This window comes from Tachypleus tridentatus, chromosome 6 (assembly GCF_004210375.1).
Source record: "Tachypleus tridentatus isolate NWPU-2018 chromosome 6, ASM421037v1, whole genome shotgun sequence".
Classification (NCBI taxonomy): Eukaryota; Metazoa; Arthropoda; class Merostomata; order Xiphosura; family Limulidae; genus Tachypleus; species Tachypleus tridentatus.
The window spans coordinates 21,231,676-21,255,883 of NC_134830.1; the positions used below are offsets into that span (position 1 = coordinate 21,231,676).

At 33.8% G+C, this 24,208-nt stretch overlaps 1 protein-coding gene across 3 annotated transcripts in view; it reads left to right on the top strand.

The window, feature by feature from the left end:
* LOC143252073 (putative RNA/DNA demethylase ALKBH6) overlaps positions 1 to 22,898 on the top strand; it is a 28,831-nt gene extending 5,933 nt beyond the window's left edge. Inside the window, exons 3-6 of one of the 3 annotated variants that reach the window (XM_076503680.1) lie at positions 2,657 to 2,703; positions 7,987 to 8,091; positions 8,806 to 8,934; positions 22,317 to 22,898. In XM_076503680.1, the coding sequence (XP_076359795.1) occupies positions 2,657 to 2,703; positions 7,987 to 8,091; positions 8,806 to 8,934; positions 22,317 to 22,592 (557 nt within the window). In that variant the 3' untranslated portion in view covers positions 22,593 to 22,898. The remainder of the gene's footprint in view (positions 1 to 2,656; positions 2,704 to 7,986; positions 8,092 to 8,805; positions 8,935 to 22,316) is intronic. The other 2 variants (XM_076503682.1, XM_076503681.1) reach the window with 2 other exon arrangements.
* Positions 22,899 to 24,208: the final 1,310 nt, after the last annotated feature.

Consider the following 24,208-nt stretch of genomic DNA (forward strand, 5'->3'; position numbering starts at 1 on the left):
CTGCTTTGGCACTGTCACCGCTGTGCCTATTCCATACGTGGACTATGGTCCTGTATTCAAGGCTCAGCTCTATGCCAGCTAGCAGTGGACTTGGAGTGAGCAACGTGAAAACAAGCTTTTCGAAATAAAACCCTCTTTTGGGCTTTAACCATCTTGCTTCTGTAAGGATTGGAAAGAGGAAGTTGTTCTAACTAGACTACGCATTAGTCACAGTTTTTTAACTCATCGTTTACTTTTATCTGGAACTGATGCACCAGTGTGTAGTTTGTGTGACACTCAGGTCACAGTGAGCCACGTTTTACTGTCTTGCTGTCGTTATGACTGTCAATGATGAATTTTAAACATGTTCTGTCCCAAGGTTTGTCCCCAACACTAGACTGTTATTGGTGATGGTGACACAGTCCACCATGGAAATGTTTTTAGTTTTTTAAAGGCTATTAATCTTCTTAATGCCATTTAAGTTTTTTAATTTATACATTAGACCTCTTTTAATGTGATTCTCTTTTAAGAATCAAAGTCCATCTAGTTAGATTTGAAATTAGAAAATGGCTGTAACATCAAATAACTTGAAACCAGGACTGGAAAGACCAACTTAAAGGTGATTAATGGTTCTGTTTGAATTGTCTATTAGTCATTCTGGCAAGTTTTTGCTACAAGTCTTTGAAAACTTGAATTACTTTTAGAAAATGGCCATAATGTCAAATAACTCAGAACCAGGACTGGAAAGGCCAACTTCAGGTGACTGAAAGTGGTTTTTGTACTTACCTGTTAGTTTTCCTCGCGAGTTATGTTAATTATAGTTATGCTACAGAAAATTGTCTACAACTTTTATTACTGTAGTTTTTTTCTTAATGCTGTAGACTACATGTAGACATTGGTTTTTATGCTATTTATGTTTTAAACTTTGTTTTACCTTCATTTCCTTTTAAGAATTTTACGAAATTTACTTTAATTTTAACTTTTTACCAGATGTTTGGTGCAGACAGCCTAGCTACTTTGTGCCATAAAACACCAAATCAATCAACCAACCAACTTTTATTTGCAGCATGAAAATCACTTTGCACCTGAACTACCCCAGTGAAGTCATCACAAGCTCAAATACAAATCTTTAGGAAAAAGATTTTATTAAAAAGTGATATTTTGTGTCCAATAGACTTGCAGTATTTACTAATAGCTTGCCAAATTTCATGAATGTAAATATACTTCATTAAAAGTTACAATATTTATAGTTTCCTGATTACATCTCAAAATGACCTTCCTTTGGCCCTACTCAATGTTTGAGATTTAAAGGTGGAATTCAGCAGTTTTCCTGATATTTAAAGATCTAGCTAGACAACTGATAATATTAAATCATTTGATCATTGCAAATTTGTCAGTTATGTGATAAAGGTAATACTGCAAAAACTACATTCATTTTTAATAAAACCAAACTTATGTCCTCCATGTGTTTTTTTTAGTGTTACAGGTTTGCTTACATTTGTTGAAATAAATAATTCTGGAAAACAATGTACATGTTTTATACATTATTAATTTTAGTACCTATGCTAGTACACTTAATTGAAGATAACCCCACTCACAGACATGTGTATGATTTATTACTGCGTGAGTGGATATCTGGTTATGTTCAAGCTTCATGATATACAGAAAAAAGAAAATGATCTTCTTAGACTTGTATTTTAACACTTGTTCTACTATACCAGTCTGACTTTTTGAATAAGTAGTTCACCCAAAACTCACTAGTTAACATGGTTTCTATATTTTTAGTCATTGTTTTACTATTTTATAAATGCAGATGAAACTTTGAAAATTTTTTAATCTGCTTGCAATTTGTCTGTTACACGTGTTCTTGAAACTGAAACTGGTGTGTAACAAGTATTTCTTCGTGCAGTGTTATGAATACTTTTATGCTTGGTTATAGAATAGCTCATAATAATATCTGTTGAAGGTATAGCACCGTTGCTGTTAATTTGTAAAATCTGTTTTATGTGATTTTACTTCTTCAGAATAATGTATTTATGACAGATTTCCAAGCTGTTGGTATTCACGTATTTTCATGCCTGCAGTTACGTAACACACGAATACAACTGTTATTATTATATGTTACTTTCCTTAACTCATGAAGCTTCAGGAGCATGTTCTTGAGTATTCAAGTTTATATGTTAGTTGTTCTTTCAGCCTAACTCTTGTATTAACAGTTTCATTGTCAATGGCAAACTGATGAAGGGCTGTTGCTCAAACATTGTTTTCTCGTTAAAATTATTTTGCATTCATGAGTTTTCACCAGTTCTTTAGATATATATATATTTATCATATTGAATACTCTGAATAAGGTGCACATGATGGTTTCCAAGCTTTTGTTATCCACATATTTTTGTCTAGTTATATATCAAAACTATTTAATTGTGTAATGCGTCAAAATAATGTTTAACAAATATGATTAGTAACTCAAATCTGTTGTGTAATGTTGTGAGTCAACAGTTATGTCTTCAAAACCAAGGCCTGATCACTGCTTAATTATGTTAATGTTGCCTTGATCCCTGGATTCAACTCCTTTTGTTGCAGTAGTTTAAAATTAGTATTTATAACTCAAATGTGAAGTTTAATCACTTTAAAATCAAGATACAAAAAAGAGTGAAGATTATTTTTACCCTTACAGGAGGACTACCCCATCCAAAAGGAATGATACCAGAGCCTCTTCCAAAGGTATAGTAGGTAGTAGCTTTTCTATGACTTAAGAATTTGTGGATTTGTATTTCGTGAAATTAAGAAGAATTCCTACTATTTACCTAACAAAAGTATTTTAAAAAGTAATGCAAGTTTCACAATTATTTCATACAAATTTACCAGGATCCTTTCATCAGTATGATACTTTAACCACAATACAAGACTTTATTACCAAACATAACATTGAGCACATACATTTGTCCACTAACATGATGTATGGTGCATCTACATTATCTTGCTTTAGTCTTGGATTACCCTATAGGCAGACTAAGCATGTGCTCAGGGCACCAACAAAGCAGGGACATCCCAAAGAAAAGAAAAGAGAGAAATTCTTTTTGAAAGAATTTGATGTTTTATATTTCAAAGAAGGCATGGAAGTAGTCACCATGAGAAAATTCAAAACTTTGTTCGACTTCCTTACACTCCATAAAACTCTTCTCCCATTTTTGTTCTCTTGTTATTTATCCTCACCTAAACCATTGACTACAAAGAAGCCCAGTCCTATCCTCACCTAAACCAGGTCTGCATTGACTACAGTCTTGCAAACTATTCAGGAAAAAACAAAAAAATGATTCCAGTTCATCAGAAACAGCAATTGAACCCTAGAGACAAATTTAACGTATCTTTTTACTGTGCTATAATTGATGCACTTAAGTTCATATGAAGTGAGAGGTAAAGTGTGCAAAGAAGTATTAAGTAATTTTTGTTCTAAACAATGTGGACATATCTGATGAACAGTATTCAAAAGATTCCCAGAAGTTAACTCGTACCCTGTTCACTTGAATATTTATGAAGAACTGTAGCATTTCCACTGTTATATGCTTGCAAAGTCCAATGAAACAGGAAAAACAAAATTCAGTTACGTTGATATTCATGACACCATAGTGAAAGACAGGATACAATGTATATTTTTAAACATAGATGTTGCACTAGGTATTTTTCTGACATTGATTATTAGTAACTAAGTAAGTACTCTACAGAATGCTCTTTTTCTTAGCTGAAAAGAATAAACACCCTTAGATAACAACGTGTCAGGACATTTGAAGTTTAGTATTATTTTTATTTTAAATCACATAAATATGAGACATTATAATCTTTTCAGTGCTCAGGGCATATAAAGTTCTTTATCCAGCCCTGTCTTGCTTATAATTTTTTATTGTCGAACATAACACAGAGTGTATGCATTTGTCTACTGATATGATTTATAGTGCACCTGCATCATCTTGCTTATGTTTATTGATAAACTGGACTCAAAAGTATAGGAAGGAGTATGGTATTGTTTAATGGATGTATTTAGCTTGGAGATACATTTGACAAGCACTTCCCGAGTCAGTTTGTATCTTAAGAATTTTTTTACTGGTGAGGCTACATAATTGTGAAGAGTATATTTTTAGTCAGATATCTGTCCATCTAAATAAATCTATAAAATGAATGTCTTGAAAGTTACCTTTCCAGAGTTAGTTAATTTTACTTAGGTATTGGAATCAGGTATATTTGTACATTTCCAAATGAATCCTTAAATTTTGATGTGCAAAATTAACATTCAGTGCTACTCTCTCTGTGAAAAAAAGCATTTTCACATACCACAAGCTTTGAAACTGACCAATCTGGAGTTGACTAACTCCAATGCATCTTCTATGCAAATTCTCATGTAACAACCCTTTACTACTAAGAGTGTGACATGCTGTAGATACATGTGACTTCTATTTAATTCTACTAAACTATCACTTCTTGTTTGATAGCACTCATGTCAAGATGGTTCTTTTTAGTGCTCTTCATATAATTTGATTTTGTGACTTTTAGTAGTTTAATTTCTGAACTGGAACTTCATTAATTTTTTTTTATTGTTACACTGTAGAACAATTCTACACTCTTTTTAATTTTTTTCCTACTCCTGAATTTTTATGCATAAAACTTGTTTTATTTATACTGCAATTATGAATTTTGAGGTTAATGTTACCACTTTGAATATCATACCTACTATAAGCACTATCTTGCACACTGCAGGTGGGGAAGACCCATTGTTTGATTTATCTGTCATGAGATTGATCATTATATGAGTCAGCCTCCTCGTCCTGAAATTGGCCTTGTTCCTTCTGAATAAACCAGACCTGTTTGAGCCAATGAGATTTTTTTTTCCCAACTACTGAATTTTGCTGTGTCTTTTTGAGGAATCAGTTAAGCCTAATATGGCATTTTTAGACATGAATTCTCAGCTATGTGATGTTTTGTTCATTTTTCTGAATTCTTATGATCTCCCCACCCTTTGTTGCATGATGATATGCTTCATCCTACTTTGGCTTTGGATCAGTTTGCTTTCACCTACTACCAAGATGATTTTTTCATCCTTGATTTTCAGCACCTAGAATCAGTTTTACCCATTTGTGGGGCAGACCTTGATTATCCTGTTTGTTTATACCATACCCAGTTTTCTCACCTTTGTGTTATCATCAAGTCTGTTCTACAGTACTTGTCCATCATTCATCTCCTCTCCAGTGTGATCCACTGAGATCCTAAGGGATTTTTGGCTGCCTTTGGCTCTTTCTTTTAATACATGGTTTCTCTGTTGTTGGGCTTCTATCTTGGGGACTTATGCTTGCCCTGGTTTTCTCCATAGGTCAGATTTGGTGATCTTCTTGGAACTTTGGAATTCAGATTGGAATCGGTGAGACAACAATTGACTCTTTCTTCATTGGTTGATGTCTGTCTCAGTCCCCTGCTTCTGTTTTTTGTCCTAATCCTTTCTGTCCTTTAACTATTACTTCCACCAGGGAATATTTTTCTCCTTGTTTTATTTGATGCACAACCAACAGTATCAGTGACTACCTGTGTGTTCTGGTCTAGTGGAGGCTCATTTATCTGAGTTTGTTCTTCTATAGCAGAAGTTCATTGAGGATCTCTGGATTCATCATGTTTTATCATATTCCTTTCCCCTCTCATTCTTTTGGGTCCTAACCATAAGTCAACATCTGTTTGAGGTGGTACAGGATCTTATCTCTTGGAATGCCATTATTCCTTGATTCACCCTTCTTTGGGATTTTATTCTAGGCTGTTTATTACATCCAAGAAAACCAGAGAAAGGTAGCCTATGATTGATCTGTACTGCCTGAATTGCTTCTTGGTGTTACCTTGTTTTACCAAAGAGTTGTTTCTCACTCTCAGGTGGGTGGTTTGTTTAAGGTTATGAATGACCAAATTATAAGTCTTAATTGCTTATCTACATATTACTATCTCTAGTCTATCAAGACACTATCTTCAGTTTTTTTACCACACAATGGATTATCAATTTTGCACTCTTCCCTTTGGAGTTGCTTCTGCACTGAATGTTTTTTATGAGGTTGATAAGGTTTTTGACAGACATGCACTCTTGAGAGTCGTGCTTACACCATTATGTGAATGAATGACTACTGTTGGCTTACACCAAATTGGAATCCACCTGACACACTTCTTTGCTTCTTTAAGAGTTGGCTTGGGTTGATTGGTTAATCAAGTTAGTGATGTTCTTCCTTGTTCATACCCCAATATCTTATCCAATATGAGTGTTTTTTTGGCACTCATCTCAGGTGGATCCAACAATGAAGCAGGTAGTTTTTAGTGCCCTTACTGCTTATGGGGTTTTATCTCTTTTGGGCATATGGTCTTTTATGGCAGCACTTATCCCCATGGATGAGGTTCATGAGAAAGCTCTTCAGTAGTCTCTATGTAACTAATGGAACCTTGCACAGGATCCCTTGGATGTTCCTATTATTCTTCCTCCTTCCATTGTAGATGATCTGCATTGGTGGTTGGATAAAGCTCACACATTAGCAGGTGTTTAACTTTTTCCCCCTGTTCCAGATTTACAATTTCAATATATGCTTTGCTTCATAGCGAGGTTTGTAGGTTGAGCAGCAAATAGCTTCAGGTCAATGGTCTCTAACTGTGCAGTCTTATTGTGCCAATATCCTGTCACCAAGGAAAACACATTTTCTTGTACCCTTTGTGGTTGAATGTTGAATCTTTTTTCTTTTTTAGGTACACATATGGTATAAATCATGTATTGGGGCTTTCAACTTTATTGCTGATTGTCTTTCCTGCTTGTATAAAATTTATTTGACTCAGTGGTCTTTAGTTCCTCAATTTTTTGTGGTTATGCAGGTTGCCACAGTTGTCAATACCAAGTTACCTATCTTTTGGTCTAGTACCTCATCCACTTGCACTGGCTTTTAATGCATTCATTTAAACTCAGACAAATTCTGTTATTCACACCACTCTGTGTCAAGTCCTAACTGCCCCTTATAGGCTGGCCCAGCTGTAGTTTCTGTGGCTGCTCCAGATCCAAGTTGCTCCACCATTGCCTCTTCTCAAAACATTGATTAATAGGGTATATAATATTATAATTATATAATATAAAATTTAAACTGAAGTTACAGACAGGATAATAATATGGAAGTTACTATTATTAGTACTTACATTTTCAGTACACACACAACAGTATTTTCGTACATAGGTACTTAATAATGTAGTGCTGTGGCATAATTATCAGGTTTTTAATATGTGCTTCTGAAAACACATTTAATATTAACATTTTTGACTGACAACACTGTGTAACACATTTTGTTCCTGGATAGTATGTGTTATTTCTTAATTGCTTATGTTGTAAAAGTATTATTCCCTTCAAACTTTGCTTTTGTGACCTGGATAATGAAATTTAAAAATTAACCTTCTCTATATAAAAATGGGCAAATTTTCACATTTTCATTTACATAAGGTCTGAATAAAACAACATATGAATCAAGATTTACATGTATTTATACTAAAGATATACAAAAATGAACAAAAATGTGTAGAAGTGAGTAGTTTTTCAAGATTTGCAGCTGTAACGTAAATCAGCCCCCAAATATAGTCACCTATCATGTTTTTGTTATATGCTTCCAGGTCACAAAAGCAAAGTTTGAAGAGAAAAATAGGTCTTTTTCCATTTGCTTTAGGCATAAGCAATTGGGAAATAACACTTTCTGCCCAGGAACAAGAAAAAGTAAAACTTTGTTACATAGTTATTGTTATTAGTGAAATTATGGTGTGAGTATTAAATTATACTATTGTTTCTTTCTTTGAAACTCACTGAAGACCGCCACTTTGAGTCGCTGCTCACCAGTAATGGCAAGATTAAAAGAGCCGTATATTTACAAACTGTGACTGAGTTTTCTGTATTTGTATGTACAACATTTTATTCATTATGGATTTTTTGAAATAATCTGATTTATTTACATCTCATTTCAGTGGTTGGAAACTTATCTTACTAAAATCAATACATTGGGTGTATTCGGTGACAAGACAGCAAACCATGTACTTGTCAATGAATATTTATCTGGACAGGGAATTATGGTAAGTAATAGCAGAAAGTGGTAGGAGGGAAATGTTGTTATATATTAATTTACTTTTGGATTTCTTTTAATAACTTTACAAAACAAAGTATTCCCACAAATTTATCTGATGTAATTTTGTAAAGTTATTAAAAGAAATCCAAAAGTAACCTCTAGACTAAATCTTTCACAGTATCAGACTTAAATACATGCATTATAAACAAACTAAACCTTACAGTTTATACCCTTGTCCCTAAGACGTGTCTGGCAATGGTCACTTTGCAAAGTCTTTCTTTCTTAACCTGAAGATGATAGGAAGGTCGAAACGTTGTTCTCTCCTTATCAATAAAAGTGTTAATACTCATACCAGACGTTCTGAGTTACATTTTTATTTCAAGTGGATTTATCATCATCAAGGGAAAAACTAAACCTTAGGTTAAGTACATTATATTTTATATGTTGGTCAGTTTTCTAAACATTCTTGCCATGTTCAGTGTATACTATACCAAAAGTTTTTAAAACTTTACTGAGTTACAAGACACATCGTCTTTCTCTTAAACCAAGTGTAGGTAAGCTTGATGTATCAATACATTAAGACTTATTGATGGATACTTTTGTAATATTTTTTTGCAATCTGTGTTTGTCTTACTTATTGGTCACAAATAATAACTGTTGTTACAAAACTTTTATCATTTGTGTTCAATATGATTTTACCCCTCCCCTTTTTTTTTCAAAGCCACATGAAGATGGTCCTCTGTTCTACCCTACCATAACAACTATTAACTTAGGTTCTCACATACTTTTGGACTTCTATGAGAGACTACAAGAGGAGGGACTTGATCAGAGGTTGGGCTCCAATATCCAGGTGATAACAAGTGTTACTTAAAGCATTTTTATAGAGGAAAAGAAAATATCTTATTACTAACTCAGTTCAGGTATAACTTATTTCTGTTCTGTATTATTACTTCTAAAATTAATTCACCATACTTTTGATGCTCTGCATTATTTTGAATGATATTTCAGGTTAATGCTCTGGATTAGGGGTAGGTAATAGTGTACATGTCATGACCATTTCAGTTTCATTCCAAATTTAATGAAACCAGTTTATTGTTAATGTGTGTAAATAAACTTGGCAAGATAATATAGTTTCTAAATGAAATTTGAGTGTAATATATTTGAAGTTTATAATTCCAATGGATGTATTTAAGTAAACTGTAAACATGTAAGGCCTAAATTTGTTGTTTTTTAATATCTATAGATTTTATTCATTGGTTTAGAAATAACTGAAATATAAAAATCATAAACATATTAGGTTAGATAAAGAAACATGAATTAAAGAAATAAACTTAAAACAATATTCAGTAAGATATCACAAAAGCATCATATTTGTTACATAATTTAGTGCTTGTTTTACCATAGCATGAGCTGTTTCCTCACTATTTATAGTTTTGCAACACCTGTTCACTAATTATATATGATTCAAAGAACAGTAAAACAATAAGATGAAATAAAAACAAATGTAAACTGTTATGAGTGAAGATTTTTTTCAGAATGTATAATTGTAATTCTAAAATGATATTTTTACTTCACTGCACACAGTAGATATTCCTTGATGTTTATTACATTTCAGATTTTGTGCATGCTGCTAGCTTTGAGCTGTCTCTCACATAAAATAATGATGTAATAATCATACAACAAAAACTCTCCACCAACAGAAGACAACACATCTTTCATGCATAGTAGTTCCCCATAAAACGTAACTCAAAATTAACATTTATTCTTATCCTCAGCACTGCTTTTAATGGTCATGTTTGAGTTTAAACTTCATGAGTTTTGTGCAATTTCCACTTCCTTTTCACATTGTTTACTTTCTTTGATTTCTTTTTAGCCTGTTTTAACTTGAATTTAAAACTGTATTGTAACCAAATAATTAACTAAAAATTTTATTATTACATTGCAATGGATTCTGAAGTAACGGTTACTACTACCTCCTGCCGAGGTTCTAGAGATGTCACTAACACTTTCCTTACTCTGAGACCACAGCCGGCTTGTTGACTATTAAAGAATGTTACAGCTATAGTTCATTGTGTAGTGGGTTTTAGACAACTTTGTTACCTCGTCTTCTTTGCATCTTGTTTCTGAACTGGCTGTGAGGATGAGTAATTTGGTCATTTACCTTCCACCTCTAAGATTGGCACTAGATTATTGTTTACCTGCTAGGAACAATGTTCCCTTTCCAAACATCTTTGTGAATTTGATTTCTCAGATTTCATCATAACTTTTCCCATGTCCTTTGATTCTTTAACTTCCATACTGTTTGACTCTCATGCCAGGAATTATTTAATTTTTCCTCCTTTTGTCTGTCTGACACATCTGTCCTGGACTACCTTCATTCTGACTGTCAAATGCCTTTTCTTCTGTGACTCCAGGATCTTTCACTATGCTTATCAACAGCTTGTGTATTTTAGAATTTCTAATCCCTGGAGCTCCTTTCCCCCACTTGGAGGCCAACTCAAACTCCAGAAACACACTTGTTTTCTATTGTCTCCTTTTTCTTACTCCTCTATTTCATTATTTATTTTCTTTTCATCTTCTGTCTGAAGCCCTGCACCATGTGCATGCACCTCACATAGTTTTTCTAGAAATCAACTGTCAGGGTTTTTTAATACTTTTGCTGAAGAGGCATGTTTTTTTTCTGTTTGCAGATACTTGTATCCATTTTGTAGCTGACCAGTGAATCATTTACATTTTTACATACAACTTTTTTCTTCACATCCTCTTCTGTTCTCCTTCTTCCATTTCCTGGTCCTCAACATTGTCTGCATTTTAAGATCATGATATTGGATCTTTCCGACATGAGAACCATTAAGTGGGTTGTTTTCACCTCTTCAGGGTTATATTATGATGTTTTTCTATCCCCAGAAAGACTGTAAACTAGCATCCTGTCACTAACTTTATCTATATTCCAACTGCCTCAATCCCATATGATTTTATTCACCAGCTCATGATGTACAGTTTTGAACTTTCCCATGTGGCTCCTTATATTTTCAGTCAAGTCATCGAAGTGTTTGCTCACTATGTCCATAGTCTTGAACTTCATTTCTGTTGCTACTTGAACAACTGTCTCCTTTGTTTCTTTTTAGTTCTTCTTCTCAGTCAAGTTATTCCTGACTCCAACTTAGTAATTGGTCTATCTTAGAGTGTTCTCATTTTTCCACTCAGTGGGGCTAAAATTTCCCTCCATTTGCAGCACATGGAGCATCTGCTAACTTATCTTTTACCTCTTCTGTACTATCTGTGTAAGAGGTTTTGATCTCTTTGGAGACTGTAGCATCTTTAAAACATTTTGTTCTATTATACCATTAGGCTTTTTCAATGAATTCTGAGTAACCAGTGGTAAATCTGTTGTGTTTGTTTGTGTGACTGTTTTTCTTGTAGCAAAGCCACTTCAGACTATCTTCTTTGTCTATCAGAGGGTATTAAACCCCTGATTTCTGTGTTGTAAATCTATAAACTTACCACTATTTCAGGGGAAGACAAATATCTTGTAATCCTTTGTTCTATCTTGTGATGCTATCACCTTCTCTTCTCAAACCACCTGTCTTGGTGATTGGATTATGCCAATACTGGTCAGCATTCCATTGCTACCTTTCCTTCTGGATTTCCATCTTGTATGGGTTTGGGCTAATCTCTGGATGACTCCACAACCTCTTGGATTTGGTTTTCTTTGGAGTATGTCTTCTGCATCAATGTTCTGGAACTCTTCACTCCCTATCAGGTCTGTTCTTATTTCTCTCCTGGTTTTGGGGATCACTTGGTTATTATACACTCTAACAATTCTACAGTTGTTTCCCATGTCAATCAGCCAGGTGGGAATTGGTTTGGGGATTCTTGCTTCCTGACATTAGACTATGTTTTGGGCTCACTGTTATCGGATTTGTTTAACAACTTGTCATATCATTGAAGCTTTGAACATGGTTGTGGATAGACTTTCTCAAACAGACAGGATTCTTTCTATGGAGCAGCTACTCCATCCTCAAGTATTTCATTGAATTTTTTTTCCAAGTTGGCACACCAATGATTGATACTCTCATCACTGCTCAGTACAAAACTTCCATTTTTATGGTCCCTGATACCTCAACTAGCAACTGTCTGTAAATGCCCTCAATCAGGATTGGTCTTATCTCTTTCTGTATGTTTACCCTCCTCATGCCTTTTCCCATTTGTCTTCATATTTAAACATGACAAGGTCATGTTGGTGACTGTTTTTAGCTGGCTCAGGTTTGTATTCCTCTTCTCTGACTAGCACCTGGGACATCTCTTCCTCCACAGGGTATACTTACTTTCCTAAACCTGCATCAAGCTAGAGGTTATTGAAAATATTAAATCCATCTGCTCTGGTTTCTAAAGTGCCCACTGTTGACCTGGGAGTTTTTTGCAAGACCACTGATGTGGTGTATATACATATGTATATCCATTCCACACTGTATCGTTCATGTGGTGCGTACACACACACACACACACACACAGAGAGAGAGAAAGACAGACAGACAAACAGAGAGAAAACCTTCCATGGACTATCATGGAAAACGCTAGTGAAGACTTGTGTATGTTTGATGTGATAGTATGGTTTGAAACAGTATAGTTGAAATATAGACTAACTACCCTTTCATTTGATTATTGTATTTTCTACTACGTTGTAGTTCTTGTTTTGTGCATGAGAATCTTTATCATGCCAATAAATGACCAATAATAATGTCAAGAACAAAAAACAAAATCAATGAGCTACCTATTTCAAAACATTGATCCAAATTCTGGAATTTGTATCATAAAGAAAGCTACACAAGTATTAGCTTTTATGAACTTTAGGTAGGCATTACTACACTGTTCTTATGTAGCACATGAATTGCAAGCCTAATTACTAAAAACATAAATTTGCATTATACATTAGTTGTACTTCTGAATATAATTTTGTATATTTTATTTGCTTGGCTTCTCTGCTTTCCATGTTTTTAGGCAAAGGCAATGCAAATCAAGAATTGAAGGGAGCAAATCCTCCAGGCAGAAAAGTTTTAACTTTGAAAAAACAGTTGTGTTTCCAAAAATTTATTTTTTCTACACTTGATCTTCATGTGTATATTATGAAATGACAGATCTTGTTTCAAGTAATAGGCAGCTGACATTAAACCTCATAATATAAATTAAGTTTTTTTCATCACTAACTCATTCTGTATGCCATTTTTATTGTTTTTGAAGCTTCTATTGGAGTCATATGTTTAAAATTTTCAGAACATATAATTTCTAAAACTGTGTCATATTTGACTAATCTATTGGGAGATGTATCCAGATAACACGTTTCCTTAGCCACAAAAGTCTTTAACAATGTTTTCTGAAAGTTCTAAAAATCTTCTACATTATTCCCCTTGTTCAGTTTTTTACTTTATTTGTGATGTTGGATGAACAAAGAATTCTTTTCACTGTATTTGTGCAAGAAGATGTTTCTCTTATTTTACAAATTATTTTAAATTTAGAATCAGTAAGACTCTTCCTTCTGTTGATGTGGAATTATCAGCCTGATGTTTTGTTTTTCTTTTTGTTGTTTTTCATTCACTTAAATATTTGATAAAACATCTGTTATAAGGGTGTTCATTTCATTCTTACTGACATTATGATTCAGTGTGATTTATAATCACTTGCATTGGTGTAAGCCAAAGATTGTTCTGTTCTCTTTGTACATATATCTGCTTTATATGTTGTCATAGAACTTGTTCTTGCTGTTTTTCCATTTCTGTAGCATGTTTTTTTTTAACACTACCAAGATTTCTACTGCAACTTTCATGTATCAACATGCCAATGGGGCCCAGCTTAGTAAGATTAACTAGTACCAGCACAACATAAATGATATGATTCTGTTTTTGAATGGCTAATTTTGTTTTTCCCATGAACCTTATGACTGTAAGCATTTAAGTCTTTGCTGCAATACTTGTTTCATATGTTTTGAGGCAACGAGCCTCTCGCATAAGACTTTCTACAGCTGACGTGATTTGTGCAAAAATTAGTCAAAGAATAGTTTGTATCAAGTTTGTTACTGATTTCGTGCTTCTTTTTATAAAAGCATGAATAGCACTGATTGGTTTTCCAAAAACGTGATGGAGAACATTTATGAAGTAGTTCTTTAGACATAAAACACTATTATTGTGTTGAACATTGTACGTGATGGCTTCTCTTGCACATCATTTTTTGGTGATCCTAGTACAAGAGTAGTAGGTCTTTATGCTTAGTCAGATTGAATCATTTGTGCACTCAATTTGTTCTTCAGGGTATTCACAGGTAATTCCTTCTGTAACCTTCTTGTATATGCTGGTATCATTGATAACTTTATTTGAAATGTAAACTATGTATGGCTTAACGTTTCCTAAATTTTTTTATAAAGATGTCTGGATCTATGACAAGAGATAATCCAATCCAGTTTTATAGGATATATTTATTTCCGTTTGTTGCAGCAGAACACAGAACAATATTTGCTTCTATAACTTTAAAAACAAAAACTTCTTTGTTTTGTGACTAGCCACAGCAGCTGCTTCATCACTTGCTGCATAGCGATATTCATAACTTCTTTGACTCTACCTCCAGTCTAAAATGACAGTTATCCAAGACATCCATCAGATCAATGTTATCAGGTTCTAAAGCTATTCATCTTTAGTGCCTGCTAATCTCATCTTTTCTTCCAAGAGGACATCCCATGGTTGATAAATAAACATAACCTGTCATCAGAACATAAATATATTCATTCAAAATCTAAACTTCAGAATATTTTGTGATAACTAACAACCACTTTATCTTTGATACTTTCACCATATAACCATTGCATTATACAAACAATGGTGTTACTGTAGTGCCATAAATTTGTCATAATTTTTTTATGGTTGTTCTTTTATGGCATTGTACGAAACTCCCCCTACAAACTTTGATTCATATTATCAGCAATATAAATATCAATTTATGAACTGGATAAGTATATTATGGTCAGATTGAAAACGTGCATACCTTCCCAATGTTGTTTTTATATTTGATAAGTTAGGATTACTTATTGCCAGTATTCCACTGGCTGAAAAACTTCTTGTTAAGAATGAGTAGCTCCTGTGGCAGTAAAATCCCACATGGTGTTGGTCTTTAACAACTTTATCAGGATTCACAACTATGGTTGTCTATTTCACAGAATTATTTATGCATTTGAAAGAAAATTTACTTTTTTAAACCATGCCATATTTCTTTGTCAAACAGTAAACATCATCTATTCACATGTTCCTCAGAGTGCTTTGTGAGTGTTCTCACTTGTGTTATGGAATGAATGATTTCAACTGTTCCATACCCTCTTGAATATGTTTAACTGAAGTTATTCCATTGACTACCACTGGCCATTTTTTGTCACTTCAATATCAGAATTATGTTCACTACTACTGTGGTTGTTATTCATCATTTCTGGATTTTCAATGTCAGCATGATTTTCTTCACTGGTGTGATTAATTTTGTTTTTTTCATAAATTCTATTTCCTATTGTTTTTTCTGTTCTTGCTAGAATTTTTTAACCTTTTTTTTCATTAAAAACAAGGTACTTAGTTCAAAAGATACTGTTTTTGTTAGAAACTGTGCCACAAGTTGATAGTGGGTTTGGGCTTTAGCCCAATATGGTTCCCAACAAGGTACACACAACAAATAACCAGTCATGTTAGTGTTATACATTTTGAGTTGGGAAACTGTTTGAGGGTAGTTGTCAAACAAATATTTATAAAACTGTGATTCAGCTTGGATATAGATGACCAGCTGTTAGTATTCATATTTAAATATTAGATTTATTTGTGAAGATTCACATAGTAACTTAACAAACTAATTGTATATATGTGGTTTCCTTCCATAAGTGTATTGCAAGATGATAAGTGGTTGTTTATTCCTGGGCTTTTGCATAAGAAAATCTGTTATTATTTGACAGTCACATGGCATTACTGCTTGAAAACCAACTGAAAAAGATGCATTTTAACATTTATATAATGGGTTTGACAAATATAGAATCTAACTGTGTGGATTTCTCCAGACAGTGTTATGTTTTCATTCTAAATATTAATTATTCTCAAATTTACAGCATATGTTTTGAACACATTAAAAACTGAAGCTGTGATAAAATCAAACTAATAATGTTTTCTAATTGAGATTTGTTTGCACATGTGTATTTTCAAGTGTAGTCTATAAACCCAATTTATAACTTAAGCTTGCTTTTTAGAATATACACATCAAAAGTGGTAAGCTGTTCCATCACTTTAATTGTACTTACTACATTATCATACTTTCTAGTGTAGAGAAAAGTTAGTATTATAATTGTACTAACAATTCATATCTTAACTGATGAAATATACTGAAGAAAGATGTGTTGTTTGTGTGACTCAGTTTGGCTACTGCTTTTAGTGAATGTTGGTGTTATATCAGTTCAGTAGGTTCGAGTGTGTCCATTTGGATTCATGACAGACACAAATGAGTAAGCTTTGATGGCATGTACTATTGAATTCATATTGTAAGGTCATTAGTGTACCAGAGATTCAAAATGATTGAGCAAGTAATTTATATATTTAGGTATGCTGCAGAATTTGGAGATAAAATAAAAATGCAACTATAAATATATGTATTTCAAACTTTGCATGAACTGGAAGTATAGTTTGTTAGAAAAATATATGTATATATCTTCATTTGTTTGAGAAAGAAAGTTATGCAGTGTACTTGTGTACACTGAGTTTGAATAATATGTTATTACATTGACAATAACAGAGATTTAATATTTGCTTCAGTGCATGTAATTGTTTGTGGTGTTAATGAAGGAAATATAGGATGAGCTGAATAAATTTGTTCCAAAACATTTAGTAGGTTGATTATTAGTTTTATAATATGTTGAATGCTGAAATGTATGAGAATGTTTAGTGTCAACATGCTTATTATAACTTGAACCAAATGACTTCTCTATTTCAAAATACAAACTATAGCCCCAAGGTAGCCTGTTAACCAGTTTTTCTGCCGACTTTCTTAAATCTTGTGGAACCTTATTTCCTGAAGCAAGTTGTTTAAAACTGTTGTTATTTGACCTTTGACCTTCACATCTTTACTTGGACAGAGTGAAAAGACAAATTTTTGTAGTGTATGTCCTTGAAACTATAAAATTTACTAGTACAGATATAAGAGATAGTAAATGCTCAATAACATTGGTGGTGAAACATTTTATTAAAATTTCATGAAGGATGTTCCAAGGGGTCTTCTGAATATTTTTGTTTAGGTAATTAGATTAAAAAAAATTCTTTTTTTACAAGTATGTTTTTTCTGTGTAGATACTATAGTGTTTCATTCACTCTTTTAGTTTTAGCTTTGTATGTACTTACTATATTACAAAATCTATTTGCATTATAGTCTGCAAAACAGTGATTTTTGTATTGGAATGAATATCTATCAATGTCACCAATTCATTTCTGCATCATGTTATAAATCTAAAAGCGTAGGTTATACCGATATTGTTTGTGACCTGATTTGTTGTGAGATGGAGAAGTATATTCTGTCAAGGTGCATATTTCTAGTGGTTCTGAAATGGTTTTAGTCAATGATCTAGTACAGTATGGGGAGAACTTGGACATTTTTTTTTTAGCACCTTTGTTTATAAGGCTGGCTTCTCATAAGTCCAATTTGGGTCAACCACTACCTGCTCCTTTTCTTCAATTAGTCAGTCAGGTTTGTAAGGTTTTGGGACTATCTTCATTTGCTTTTGAATTCACTCCTTCATTGATGGCTGAATGTTCTGAGGGTGACAATCTAGCTTTTCCTCCTTCCTTGATAGCTGAAAGGTCTGATGGTAATTATTTAATTTTTCTCCTTCACTTGATATTGCTGTTTATACTGGGAAGTTTACTGCTCAATTTCATAACAGGAATGACAAGATAGTTATGCCTTGACCCCATACCTGTCTGAACAGTATGCTTTGGATTACCACTGGCAGAAGGACATATATATACAGGCTCACAAAGACTTGGTCCTTTTTTGGATATGTGAGGTTCCATACTGGACCCTGTAATCGCTTTCAACAAATCATAATTTTTTGGATCTGTTTGATCGTTGCTACTGTTCTGAGATATTTGTTTTTCCTCTAACTTTTCTCAGAAGCCTATCAGCATTTTCCACATCAGTTTAAGGATGTATTGGGTTCTTTGCTGGCTTTTACTTTGGTATGATTGTAAACTTCTGCTCTTTCTTTAGTTTTCTGGCTTGTATGCTGTTGGGATTTATTTGGTAGAGATGCCTTGTTGGAGAGAGTTTGTCTAATTGCTGTAGCCCTCCATCTGTTATACAACGCTCCTTTCCCAAGAAGACGGAGAATAGCAACCAATCATCAATCTTTCTCCTCTCAACCAATTCTTAGATCCTCTCAGGTTGAGAATGGCATCGATTCTCAACTTATGTTGTTTTTTTCCCCAGTTCTGTTGATTAATTTCAGTATTAACAATGCATATCTCCACATTCCTTAAGCAAAGTCATCCTGCCATTATCTATGTTTCATACACAAGGGTCAGACTCTGCTCTCAGCCTAGCATTTGCACCATATGTTTTCTTCAGTCATATGAGCTCTTCTCATCACCTTCATATCTTGAGCCTGTGTACACACCATTAAATTGATAACTGGCTGCTTCTGGCACCATGTCATTGGTTGCCAGAAAAACACACCTAAATTCTCCTTTCAGAAACCACCCAGACTGGCTTTCTTATCAGAGCTAAGAAATCCATTCTCTTGCTGAGTCAATATATTGCTCATCTGGTTGTCTTTTCAATGTGGTTCCAGGCTGTGGAATGGGCAGGCTTTTATTCATGTCTCCTTTTCCTGTAGCAAGGATGACTTCTTCTCTTTTGGGAATATGGGCATCCCTAAAATCTCTGATTCCTTTGGGGATGAGCACACATGCAGTCCCTTCAGTGGTCACTGCATGGTCAATGGGTTGTGAACTGTAATCCACTAAATAATTCAGTTTTCTCAGTTAGGAGCAACATCTTACATCTGAATTTGTGGTTGTGTTGGACCAACACTACTATCACTGTGCCTATATTACCTCCTTGTCCCAAGATTCACTTTTTCATGGATGCCTTACTTCTGAGGTGGGATGCATATATCAATATGAGGAATTCCAGGGTCTGTGGGTAGAAGAATAATCTTTCTTCTACATCAGTATTTTACAACTTCTTCTTGTCCAATTCAAGGTCTTAATCTGTTGAAGAGAAAAACATTATGATTCTTTCTGACTATTTAACAGTGGTCTCTTACATTTTCCACCAAGGGGCATGCATTCTCGGGATCTTTGTTTCTGAACTTTGAATATTTTCCCATGATATCAGCCTCTTGGCTTTCTGTGTTTCAGGGGTGATGAATTTAATATCAGCTCACCTGTCTTGGTCCATCCAAATTGATTCTCTGTCACAAGTTTTTTCTGGTCAATTTGCTCTCTTTTTGAAACTCCAATAATTTACACATTTGCTACTCATTAGAAATCTCAACTGCAGGTGTTTTGATCTCTGGTACTTCATCCTTCAGTACTTCATTAGATGCATTCAATCAAGATTGGACATGATTGCACCTTTATGCATTTTTTCCAATTTGTCTGTTACTCAACTTTCTGGCTATTATTCATTCCACTGTTTGTTGAGTACTGTTGGTAGCTCCATATGTGGAAGTTCTGCAGTCCTTCACATGGCATCATAGTTTAACTTGTAAAGTTGCTTGTATTTATATTAATCTATCTTTAGACCCATGATGGTACACTTATTGCCAATGTTGTCTCATGAGGAAACTGAACCCACTTCACCCAAATGTACCCACCATATTTCATTTTCTGACTTGGCTTTCTGACAAAGGTTTTTGAGCTCACTGGATGGTATTACCATTTTATCTGGACTGCTATTTATGGACTATCATGAGTAAAGTTCAATGGGATCCTACCTCTCTCTGCCAATCATTAGATTGAATAAATGAAAGCTTGCTTTTAAAAAATTGGTTCACCTATTGCACTGTTCTTCAGGGCTCTCTAATTTGCATTACCCCTACTACACCTAGTTTCCTGTTACTAATGTGATGGACAGAGGCTTTTCCTCCAGAGTGTTTAAGTTACTTCCTTGAGGAAGAGAGCAAAGTTGGGGTCCCTCCTACCTGGGTCACTGGATGTTTTTCCATGATGTCGGTAGGAGTGGTACCAACCTACATAGGATCCTACTCGTAATACAGGTTTAGATTCGATGCTTAGTTATCTTGTTAGGGTGTGCATGGCCCTACTTTTGATCAGTACTGGTCTACTATATTGTTCAGGGGAAAGAGCTCCAATATCTCCGTGTAATTCCAAAGGTGGAGTGATTCCATATTGTGTCCTTGGATGAGCACAGCATTCCACATCATCTTCATAATTCCATAGGGAAGTGGTAGGATTCTTGTCTACTATGTTGAGGATAAATGTTCATAATTCAAGACCAAATGAGTTCTATTTCTTTATTGAATAAGGCATACATGATCCTGTCATTCCAAACCTGGGGAGGCCCGGCATGGCCAGGGGGTTTAAAGCGTGCAACTCATAATCTGAGGGTCGCGAGTTTGCATCCCCGTTGCACCAAACGTGCTCGCCTTTTCAGCCGTGGGGGCATTATAATGTGACAGTCAATCCCACTATTCGTTAGTAAAAGAGTGACCAAAGAGTTGGTGGTGGGTGATGATGACTAGCTGCCTTCCCTCTAGTCTTATACTGCTAAATTAGGGACAGCTAGCACAGATAGCCCTCATGTAGCTTTGCGCAAAATTAAAAAAAAAAACAACCAAAACTGGGGTGTTGCCCTTCAAGCTTCATCAGGTGGAGAAAAAATTTGTCACTTTGGCATAGCTTTCTTTTTCATTTTGGTTGTGGTGGTTCAGAATATATCAATCTATGGCTGCAGGTTAGGATCTAGTCAAAAGTATATCTGTATATAACATTCAGGGTGAAGAGCATGCCAGTTCTAGATGTGGTTCCCCCACTCTGGTATCACTCTTCTGTTGGTACACCCTTGATCTACACAGATTCATTTTATGTGAATAATGTTCTCAATGGCCCCTTCACTTTCTCAGTGCCTTCCTCTCCACTAAGAGCCAGTGTTAGAGACTGAGATGGTACCAGTCTCAAAAAAGTGATAAAAGTATCTGAATGAGGTACTTTCATAAAGTACCTGGACAGAGGACGCATTAATGATGGTGAAGAGTGTCGCAAGACAAGTACTGCAAAGGGCAACTGAGTGAAATATAAAAGACTGGAGCAAGCGAGAAAAAATCAGACTTGTGCTTTGATGGACAAAGTTGTTTTTCAAGAAGAATAGCACACTTCAAAATCAACTTGAAAGAGGCAGACCAATATGTAATGTTAGAGAAAGCATGTTACAATATTCATATAAACTTTTCTTATGCTTCTTTCAACAAGAAAAGTGAAAAGGACCTAGTGAGCAATATAGAACAGTTTGGCAATGCAAGTCAGCATTCAGTTTTAATGTAATTTTTGTTGCTTGTTTGTATATTTTAGAAACTTGAGTCTATTATTTAAAGAAGTATTTCATGTAGTTAAACTTTTATGTTTATGTTTTAGTATGTTTTATCATCATTTGTAAACCGAATAATACTTCACAAGTATTACAGAAGAAAGAATCTTCAAAAACACATTACTGTTCAAAGACGAACTTATCTGGATGTTTTTCCATCATCTGTTTTTCTCAGTTTTAGCGAAAAAGATGTTGAAATAGTAGCACTACCAAACAACAAGTTCTTTGTATCAAGGAAATGCCATCCTTACCTTAAACTTGACCTAAGTCCAAATGGATATTTGAAAAAAATATTTTTTTTGTTTTCAGGTATAAGCCTAAAAGAGCTTTGCCAAATAAACCAGAAAGAATAAAAAGAGACAGTATTAAAAAACAAAACAGATAAATTGTTATGTGTCAGCATAATTAAATATTTACTCTTGATTTTCAGGATAATACCAGAAAGAATAAAAAGAGACAGTATTAAAAAGGAAAACAGATAAATTGTTATGTGTCAGCATAATTAAATATTTACTCTTGATTTTCAGGATAATACCAGAAAGAATAAAAAGAGACAGTATTAAAAAACAAAACAGATAAATTGTTATGTGTCAGCATAATTAAATATTTACTCTTGATTTTCAGGAACCGGAAGCATCTTCCTTTAGTAGACGCCATTCTGCAAGCCTTCTTCTGGAACCTCGAAGCTTACTTATAGTCAAACACGATATGTATCATAATTACCTTCATGGTATCAAAGAAGTAAAAGAAGACGTTATTACAGATAAAGTGGCAAACCTGAACAGCTGTGAAGCAGAAATAGGTGATGTCCTGAAACGGAATACTAGAATTTCACTGACTATTCGACATGTACCAAAAACCTTAAGGAACAAGTTCATATTCAGTAGTATGGTTAGATAACAATTGGCTTTTATATTATTTAGCATGTAAACAACAGTCATCACCTTTGGAAAAAATTAGTGAAATCTGTATACATTTCTACAAAATATTGAATGAGATTTACATAATTGGATTAATTTTGAGTGTTACAGCATTGCAAAACTGGTTTTAAATATTTTCAGGAACTGTTGAATATTTTATGTATGATGACAGTTGATTGGCTTAAGCATAAGCCTATCATCAACTTGGATTTATTTACAATAAAATATCTTGTAATGTAAGGAACACTTTTACAAATCTGAATAAAGAAAACTTATCTGTTTTGAACCACTTTTGATTCATTTATTAGGTATAGTTGTGCTTGTAAGTTTTGAAATATATTTGGTATTCTCTGAGTATCTGATTTTTTTTTTTTTAAATGTAAAATAAAGTAAATTCATGCACATGTATTTTAACTAAATGTTTTGCTTTTTTCCTAAGTGGGTTAGCTATAAATTTTATTCTTATGAACCACTTACAAAAATTAAGTACACTATATATTGACAGTTAACTTGAGATACTGTTGCAAAACTAAGTTTGCAAATCATGGTTATCTAACTTACAGAGGTTAAAATACCACTTGACTGCTTAAAAAAAGTGGTATTTGGAACATATATGAGAAAAACAACTGCTTATATACTGTTCTATACATATGATGTACCTGTTTAAATGAAATATTTCGAATTCTTAATAAAGCTGTCCCTGAACAAGAACAATGCATCAACAAAAGATTCACTGTACTTTAATTCAAATCTCAACTGATTTCCAAAGACTTTGTAAAAACTATAATATTAATTAACTTGGGAACTTGTAATGCTGATACACCTTTCTTTTCCATATTAAACAGTAGGAACAATAGGACTGGGGACACACATATACATTTTGATTGGATAGGAGTCACCTTCAGCTAAGGGAGTTTTAATTTTTCTAACAGGGTGGTTGGCATTTAGAATGGGTTATTTTGAAATGTTGTAGAGGCACTAAATTTAAGTGAGTTTAAGAAAAACTTGATAATTATATGAATGATAAGAGCTAACATTGTGTTTTTTTTTAATTTAGTTTAGAGGATGGAATAGCTGAAATGGGCCAGTAGGTCCCATGTTGTCCCTAAACACTATATTGTTTCAAAGCACAATAAATAATTTGTTTTACTTAATTATTTTTACTATATAAAGATGAAATACTGATATTGGTGACACTACATGTTTCCACATCTTACTGCATCATCACCAGAAATGCAGTTTTTGGAAGAACTAAGACCTGTATATAATTTCAGGAATCACATGAACAAATTTATATACATTTCAGCAAAAAGAAGTTCATACCATCTATTAATTGAATGTTCCTATTATTATTATCCTTATTTAATAGTTTAAATTTATTTTACTTTCATTTGATTATCATTATAGGTTCACAGGTATTATTCCCATTGGCATTTCAGGTTGAGACTGATGGCAATTTGATTTTAAATACAGTGATACCTCGGTTCTCGAACTTCATCCGTTCCAGAAGGCTGTTCGAAAACTGAATCAATTTTTCCCATAAGAAATACTGTAAATTAAATTAATCCGTTACTGACCTCCAGAAATTATGCATTA